This window comes from Phragmites australis, chromosome 4 (genome assembly GCF_958298935.1).
Source record: "Phragmites australis chromosome 4, lpPhrAust1.1, whole genome shotgun sequence".
Lineage (NCBI taxonomy): Eukaryota > Viridiplantae > Streptophyta > Magnoliopsida > Poales > Poaceae > Phragmites > Phragmites australis.
In genome coordinates, this window is record NC_084924.1 from 24244522 (window position 1) to 24254069 (window position 9548).

A 9548-nucleotide genomic window follows, 5' to 3' on the forward strand; every position below is an offset into this window, starting at 1 on the left:
TCATGCCGGTGTCCGAAGCCATGTGCTGGTTTTAGCGGAGCAAGCTGTTGCTTCCATTTGCTTGCCTTGCACAGCCGATGACGAGAAGCAAGAGACAGAGGGAAAGAGAGATGGATCATGTTCTCCCTCCGCCATGGTTTTGTTTGTCAGGGAGGGAGAGAGAGGGGGGAGGCGTGCTGAACGGTGGTGAGGGTGTGGTGGACGAGCTCGGAGGTGAATAGGACACAGGGCAGCGCGGAAGGCACATCATGGAGGCGTCAACGCGTGCCTAGACGCGGAGCAGCTGTGGACGCAAGGGGTCGATGGATTGCTCCTAGAGCGCGGCCAGGTGGCTTGGTGTTAGGTCGCTGGCCGTGAGGAAGATGGACTAATCCGGGCTCGTCCGGTTGGGAAACGGACAAGAGATGGGTCAGGGAGGTGCACGTGGTCGCGAGGAAGACATGCACCGCAGGGATTCGGCCAAAGCTCACTGGACAAGATCCGTAGCTTCCCCAGCACGACATGGTTGGGATTTGTGCTTGTGCTGCCAGTGTTGGGAGAGAAATCGGCTGTGCTGCTCAGTGAGGAAGAAGAACAGGGAGCAATGCTACATACATAAAACATAGCAAATCAACCATACCTTAGCTTACGAAGATTTCTTAACCTGTGGACGATTGACGGAAGATTTTGTTGAAGGTAGAGGAATCGGTAGCAATGGTGGTGGAGAGCTAGACTACCAAAATGGGGAACGAAGAGATTTTAATTCCATCTAAGTCGTCGCTCTGCAGTATCCAAATATTTCCACTTCCTTTGCCCGCGCACTTACCATTGACAGCTACCCAGTCGTCCGTTGCAGATCGAACGGTCCTCATTAAAAAAACTTACGTGGCCTATCTCCCGTTGTGAGAACGAGATGGCATTTAAATAGTAAGAGATTCTCTAATGGCAATTCTCCATTTTCGTGTAAAAAAAGTTCCAACTTCAACGCCATGTGTAAACTGTAACACAAGAAACAAATCATGCAAGGGGAAACTATTTTAGTCCGGGTCTGTCTATTTGGTATTCAAATGATTTCTCCAACTCAAATCATTCAGTTTTCACGGCTGTTCGATCTTCATCTAGCACCCCAAATCAACCTCGACTTGATATAAAATTTCTAACCCTAACTATCCACATCCACCTCCCGATTCATCCACACCATCATCACATCCAGGCCTTGGCTCCACCCACGCTCCACCTCCCCTTCACCTTGACGTCCTCTATTCCCACACCCTCACCCCCTCTACCTTGTTCTTCCATGATGCCGGCATGGATTCCGTGCAGACCCACCTCCTACGTCAGCCCGCCCCGCTCCGGTGGCACCACTTCTATCGGAGTCGCTGCCCTCAACCACCCCCTCTGCTAACCACTACAAGCATGATACCACCACCATCACCGCCCACGATGGCTCCCCACCGCCTGCCAACATCGCCAGAATGGCTAACCTTCCCAACCATTCCTCTAAAGCTCAGTGACCTCTAAATCTCAAACTCTAACCTCAACCTTGAACCCTAACCTTGTCGGAGAAGACGACGATGTTACCAGAGAAGATGAGCACTCACCGTTGAGTAGGAATTTCTGAACAAATCCCGTGACTACAAATTTGAATGATTTTCCCTTAATTTTAATTTGCGTGACATTTAGCCTTTCTTCTTTGATCCACCGATCCATCACCAACTAACACTACAATAGAAATCCTCATCAATGTCGGTTAAAAATCGCCATGAGTGACGGGTTTTGAGCCGACACTGATTACTCGACACTGATAGTCAGGACTTCCAGGTGCTTCTTCATAATTTCTTTCAGGTACACTTCTAGATGCTTCTTCATTATTTCTTACTGTTGGAGCAAGGCCCTTCAGTTTACCAGCATCAATTTCTATTGTAGCGTGCGCATCTTCTCTGGTTTTTTCCTGCGTGGGAAGATTCAAATCCAGTATGCCTACTTTATGATGTTCTATACCATTTCCAGGTCTCAACAGGCTCCCCTTCTTTTTCCTTTGGGGTATTTTTGTGATTGGCTATGGTAAGCTCTCATTTCCCACTTTCGCTAGATGTTTACGGCTATTTGGGACATGAGAAACTGAATTTCTTGTCTTTTATTTATTTTTCAGAGCTCCTAGAACAAGATGAGGGGTACCTTGTTTTGGTACTTTCACCCTCTCTGGTGCATTGCGTGCAGGCACATGCGACTTAGTCACGCTCTTCAAATCACAAAAATGATCAAGCATATTGTTTGCTAATTTCTGCAAAACAATAATTTTCTTTACTTCGTCATTTTCTTCACTAGTGCGAGGATCATGTGCCACAATTCATTCAACCTATCAAGTAATTTCCTGACATTCTTCATCCAAGGGTATATTTCTTTCCCCTAATAATGGAAAAATATTTTTGTCAAAAATACAATCAGCTAAGTGGGCCATATGTAGATTTCAAGTTGTTGGCTCTTAATATCGGATTATAAATGTAGTCTCATAACTGATATATTCCAACTTTTCTCAAAGGTCCCATAGAGGTTCGATGTGGCAGCGATATTGGCACATAAACCATATATCCAGGTTTGCATAAATGAGAAATTTTCATAATTATCCCTTGTACTAGTTGCATAGTTGAATGGATGTTACAGGGGATGGTCTATAATTAGTGATGGTTCTTGCATATATGACTGCATGTCCCTAACATGTAGCAGACAAATTATAGTGCTGCAACAAAGGTCTAGCAATGAATTTTTTTTTATCAGTGCTTCGGCTAGTCCATTCTAAGTATGGACATGCAGTACAGAATGTTCAACTTTAATTCCCATACCAGTGCAATAATCATCAAACACTTTAGAAGTAAATTCTCCATCATTGTACATTATAATGGACTTCACTCTATGGTCAAGAAAAATATTCCTGATCTATATGATCTGCGAGATCAACTTTGCAAAGGCGTGGTTGCGGGTAGATAATAGACATACATGTGACCACTTCGAGGATGCGTCTATTAATACCATAAAGTACCGAAACAGACTAGACAGTGGTTGAATAGGACCAAAAATATCTCCCCTAGATTCAGTCCAGGATTGAGGGATTTCTTTTTGTACCTTCAAGTTAGACAGTCATTTTATTGATTTCCCGGTAGCACATACAAGACATACAACATCTTCCTGATTCAGGAAATTCTTCATATTTATGACATGATCTTGTTTCTCATCATTCTAAGACCAGGGTGACCTAATGCCATAGGGAAAATAATTCTGCACTACAAGTCAGCACTTCAGGTGCTTTAATGTGAGTGTAGTACAAGCCACTGCTCATGAAGGGAAATTTTTCTAGTATTCTTACGTCACTATCACGCTTAGTGATGAGTAGGTGTTCCCTACCATCTTTTTTACCAATTTCTACATGGAAACCATTAGCGCGAATATCTTTAAAACTTATGAGATTTATTGTAGATTCAAGATATAACAACACTTTTTTAATGTGCAAAGTAGTTCTCATAGTTAGTATGATTGTGGCTCTTCCAGAATCTACCATACATTTATCACTACCAGTTATAGTCATCAACTTTCCAGAGCTATTTCTGATAGATTGAAAATACACCTTTTTCTCTTAAAATGGTGTTTGTGGTTCCACTATCCATAATACACTTCCTCCATGTTGCTCTTCTAGAGCTTTCATTCATTCAATCAATCCTTCTAAATTTAGCAACTAAATAAATGGCTAATTACTCTAATTCTTTATAGAGTTTGTGAAATATTCAGCCACTTTTCTTATAATGACTTTGTTTTCTGCTTCATCCTTCATGGTATCCTCTATGGCAGTGGAGGAGGGAAAAGTAGAGGCCTCTACATCCTTTATTGGAGGTCTTTTACTGCCAGTGTGGGAGCATCATCAACTTTCATGCGAGATGCTTCCCTTTCTATTGCGGTTCATTTGTCTCTTTCATCCCCACTGCAATGGTGAGGTGTGCTTCTGATTGCTCCTACTCACCAGACTTGACCTTGTATGCCACCACTTTCTTCCTCCCTTCCCCCGCTTCTTATTGTGGTTCTTGCTTGCTATGAAAGAGCTATGAATGACTTTTAGGCCACTGCTCTTTCCTTGCAGCTAGAAGTTCTTGTTTATGACTTCGTCATGAACTTCATGAAGCTGCAACACGTGAGTCAGTTCTGAACACTTCTTGTATTTTAATTGACGGTGATTACGTGCAGATTCTACCGTATTTGGGTGGAAAGTGGAGAGAGTCTTCTCAATTTTATCCTCTTCTGTGGTCTCTTTCCCATAGAGACAGAGAATTGTGCAAATACGGTGCAGCGTAGAGTTGTACTCTCTGACATGCTTGTAGTCACAGAAGCGGAACCGGACACATCCTTACTCTACAAGAGGTTTGATGGTGTACTTAAGGCGTTAATAACGCTCCTACAGTGTGTCCCATAGAGCCATAGTACTAGTCATTGCCATATACCCATCCTTCAAAATGGGGAAGAGATGGTAGCCGAGAAAAGTGAAGTGCCTGATCATTATTATCCTCCGTGGGAACCATTGCACTACTTATTCATAGGCCAATGGCAACGTAGAGCTTTTATTGCTCCAAGTACAATCTGGATATCCAACACCCAAGTGAGATAGTTGCGACCATCTACACTCAGCTCAATGAACTCCTTGTTCATGATGCCAGCCGTCTTCATATTCAAATGACGCAAGTATTACTACCAGTAAAGTTGCATCATGTTGCTAAATTGGATTGCTGAAAAATTTCCGATATTTTCTATACTATTATATGAATACTAGTAAGGTACCCATGCGTTGCTATGGTATCCATATTTTGAATGTGTGTTTTATTATTACGATAGTATGAAAGAAAAGAAGTATAATGTGATTAAAATAGTATATCATTCATAGATAACATAGGCATACAAACAAATAAATTTGTTTGTGTCGAACATGATATGTATTTACGAGGTGAGGACTTCTTTGTAGACAATATTCTTCATTAGTGTGCAAGCTGAATCTACGCTTGCATCATTTCTCGATACAACAAGTATTTTTATATTGCTCCTAGCAGTTGCTCGCGACAGGGCGACATAGAGTTGACCATGGGAGAAAACTGGATTAGGTAGATAGATTCCAACATATGGGATCATTTGTCCTTGTGCTTTGTTGATGGTCATTGCGAAGCTCACTGTGATAGGAAATTAATTCCTCTTAAACTTAAAGTGGCACATTTCGTCATCAGATGGGCATAAAGGTATCCTTGGTAGGAATACTCTTTTTCCAGCATGTTGGCCTAGCACAATTTTTGCATCGACAGTGTTCCTTTGAAATGCTCGGACTATCAACCTTGTCCCATTACACAAACCATTAGCTGGATCTAGATTTCTGAGTAAAATCACAGGGCAATTGACCTTTAGCTTGAGGATGTGCGGTGGTAATCCATTTGGGGTTAGAGAATTCAAGAATTCTGGAGGATAATAGTTGTTAGGATCATCAACTGCAAAATCATAGCTGTGATAGACCATCTTGTCACCACGAAATAGTTCGATAAGCCTCATGTTTATGTCATCGACGTTCTCATTCCTTGTTGACAAAATAGCGCGAGATGTGATGTAGTCTAAATTGGATAGGTGTGTTGCTAGCATAGAAAACACTATCAATAAGATTATCAATGTCAGATTCTGCACCAGTGTAAGGCACACATATCTTGTCGGGTATCTTTACATAGTCATCTTTCACAGTTTCTTTAGTGCCATTCCTGATACGTAGTAGGTAGTTAGAAAACCATGGATCTGATTGAGCCCTCATATTACGAACAAGCCTCAGCTTTTGCATGTTTTCCCATAGGTAAGATTTGCGTAATGTTGCATTTATTATTTGTGCTCTTGTCCCCTTTCGCACAACTGGAAGGACCTGCCTGAAGTCACCTCCAAAAACTATCGTCTTTCCTCCAAATGGTAGATCAGGCTTTTCCATGATGTCTCTCAGGCTCTTATCAAGTGCCTCAATTGCTTGCCTTTTTGTCATAGAGACCTCATCCCATAATATAAGTGAACCCATTCGAAGAAGTTTCGCGATCTCACTCTGCTTCGTAAAGTTACACACTCCTCCTTCTTGTATGCTCAGTGATATCTTAAATCTTGAGTGTGCAGTCCTACCACCAGGCAGGATAGAGGCAGCAACACCAGATGTTGCGGTAGCAACAGCTATCTTTCCCTCACTACGGACCTTCGCTAGCAAAGCTTTGTATAGGAATGTCTTTCCGGTCCCTCCAGGACCATCAACAAAGAATGCAGTTCCATTACCGTTGTCAACATATGATAATATTTTGTCATAAGCGTACCGTTGTTCAAGATTGAGAGATGACACGATCGAGGCAAATTCATGGTCTACCTCTATAGATCTCTCTTCGAATATTTCCCTTACCTCTCCAGACATGGTGTCATGCTCCTCTTCGATCTCAGGAAGAGGGAATGATGATATGTCCTTACCCATTGACTGTAGCATATTTCTAATATCCAACAGAACCATTTGTTCAACACATGTGAGTTCATTTGGTCTCGACATTGCCTCTAGGTGCTTGTTCCATATCCCACGGACATCGTTGGGTTCGCAGAAAACCAATATTGTGGCAAACAGCCTTCGGAGAGTTGATGGCATATGGAATATTTCAGCCTCTGTTAGGCAATCATCGATGTTATTGTCTGACTCAATAAGACCTCTTTTCTCGGCAGCTTCTCGGAAGGTAGGGTAGACAACACCATCAAATGTCCTTAGATTTTCATATGAAGTAGCACCTACCACGTGGTTTAGTAGCACCCTTAGATAGTATCTTTCTCCCTCTGCAGGATGCGCTGAGATGATCCTCCCAACCTGTGTGCGTTGTTTTCTCTTTTTTCCATATCTTAAATGTAGGGTTCCAAACTGCATATTCTGGGAATTTCCTATATAGTATGCTTTGTGCCCACGGGAACTCATGGTTCGCCTTAAAATACCCAGTTAATATGGTCTCAGAGGCACCTTGTTGGTCCAAAACCTGATGTACATCCGCGTTATCCCTGTAGGACACGAGATGCATGCCAGGGAGATGAAGTTGCAGCTGGAGCAGTGGGGGGAGATCCCACTAAGATCGAAGGTAAAGATTCTCCACAATGCCTCCTGTGGGGCTACCCATCTAGCTTCCCTGTAATCATTGATCTCATTAATCTCATGATTGCCATCGGCATCATTGATAGAAACAGATGCCCTGTCATGACCCTTGTAGATGTATTTGTAAAGGTACTTGATAGCCTTAATGCTTGAGCAAACCTCAGCGTTGATGTGGCAGTCATACCTCCTTAGTAGCTTAGGATTATATGGCACAACCCATCTGTTGTCCAAGATATGCCCTCTTACATGTACCTTCTGCCCATCATCCCGTCTTCTGTAGATGGGGTAAGAGTCCTTGCCTTGGAGAGTTGTGTCAGTAAACTAGCGTGGATAATAGCTCTTGCATGTGCGATTTTCATTCTTCATGCATACATTACCGGGATTTAACGAACCACAGGGGCCATGCATCCTGTGTCTGACAACCATTTCATGAAGCTCATGATACCTTTCCTTGGTTGGAAGCTCTGCGGAAATGACAATGTTGTACTGTTCTGGACATGTAAGCTTATAGCCAGACTTCATGATAAGGAGGAAGTGTACATGCGGTAGACCCCTTTTCTGGAACTCGATGACATGGACATGCGCTGCAACGACACCAAGGATGTGATTATGGAAGAGCTGAAACTTGAGATCATCTAATTTGGTTCTAAATACTCGCACAACAAGATTAGGATAGTCTTGTGGTGTTTGGCTAGGTTCAAGCTCCCTAAGTATTTCTTTCCAGTTAGGGTTGCAAGTCATGGTGAGGAAGATGTCTGGTTTACCGTACTTCTGCACCAAGGCCATAGCATCCATGTATCGTCGTCTCATATCCCTCAGGCCACCAATAAATGACGCTAGAAGGACCCATCTTTTGCCCATTGCACTTGCTCGATTCTCCACTACATATACACTATCCACTAAGCCCTGGTAAAGATCTGCACATATTCTTGATTGGTTGTGCACAATATAGTTCAGACGCGATGTTTCAAGCTTTACAACGTGCTATTAGTGTCTATCAAGAAAAGAGTAGACATGATCAGTTAATTAGTAGAAGATTGATAAGTACCATGAGAAAATGGATGTGATGCAACTATATTATCACTTAACTAACCTAGGTTGTCGGGATTTACGAACTGAGACCTTTGTATCTGTCTAATGTCAACTCCTTGTTTTGGTATCTCTGGATGCCAACCGAGCTCCCCGCTTGGGAAAAGTAGAGGATATGACAACGGGTCATAGCACCCATGATGAGGTCTGATTGAATAATATGTGTCATTATTAGCAAAGTAAGTTATTCTGCGATCAAAATGTTTGTGCAACTCAATCCCCTCGACCCACAAAGCAGCGACCTCGGATGTTAATGGCATGTTATATACTCTCTGGTCCAGTTTGTGTTCAATGTTTAGCACAATACAATATTCGTCCATGTCTTCAACTTGTCCTAGGCTCCTGAATGTTTCAGAGCAGGGGTTGTCTCTTAGGATGCCCACCAAACTTCTAATGACACTCCTATCTCTTGCTCTATATGCTTCATCTCGGGCATGTCGAAAACGATCTGATAAGGAAGGATCATCATCATATAAGTATAGTTGCAAATGGCTTGGGCAATCATCTCGTTGTCCGAATGAGTGTATATTGTGGTACATTTGTCCATGAGCTTCAAATGTGTACACTCCATCTCTTGCATTTGCGAGTTCCTTGTCATAATCACAATAGAGTGTGGTGAATGAGAAATGACCATTGAAAAATCTAATACTGTCCCGAAAATGTTGTGATTCAGGATCCCCACTCATGTACAACAATCTAAGCTCTTCAGGTAGTTCTGGCATCTCTAGTTTGACTTTCCCATCCTTGCAATAAAATCCTAATGACTCATATTCAAACCTCCTCGCACCACAATATTGACAGTCTGGCTAAGGTTTCAACATATGAGTGCTATCTGGTAGGTTCTGATAGATAACTTCTGTTGTATCAATATTGTTGGAGCCAACCACAGAGCCATTTGTTGCATCGGTAATATTTGTGGCCACGACACAATTTGCACGGGGACTGCTTTGTCTTGCCATGTTTCGTTGGTTCTGCTTATCTCGCCTTGCTTGCCTCTGCTCAGGTGTCATATTTGCATAACATTGCCTAGCACAAGCCCGTCTGCTTGCAACTTGCTTGGGAGTTATGCTTGCACGGCGTGCTCTATCACGTTGTTGCCTTGCTTCTACACGGTGTTTGTTTGGACTGACTGTGTTTGTCGTTGCTGCTCCAGTGTAGCAATGGCTGGAGTTGCCATGAAATCAAGGTTATGTTTCCCGCAGATTCAAAGGTATGCAATGTTTAGTTAATCAAATTACATGAGATGTTATTTAAGCTTGTAGAATTACTACAATTCATACATAAGCTTGTACCATTAGAGCCTTCGCCTTGTAAT

At 42.5% G+C, this 9548-nt stretch overlaps 1 protein-coding gene across 1 annotated transcript; it reads right to left on the reverse strand.

Moving 5' to 3' along the window:
* Positions 1–5572: 5572 nt before the first annotated feature.
* Positions 5573–6562, reverse strand: LOC133914676 (uncharacterized). Its single transcript, XM_062357731.1, has one exon. The coding sequence runs from the start codon at positions 6560–6562 to the stop codon at positions 5573–5575; it is 990 nt and encodes a 329-aa protein (XP_062213715.1).
* Positions 6563–9548: the final 2986 nt, after the last annotated feature.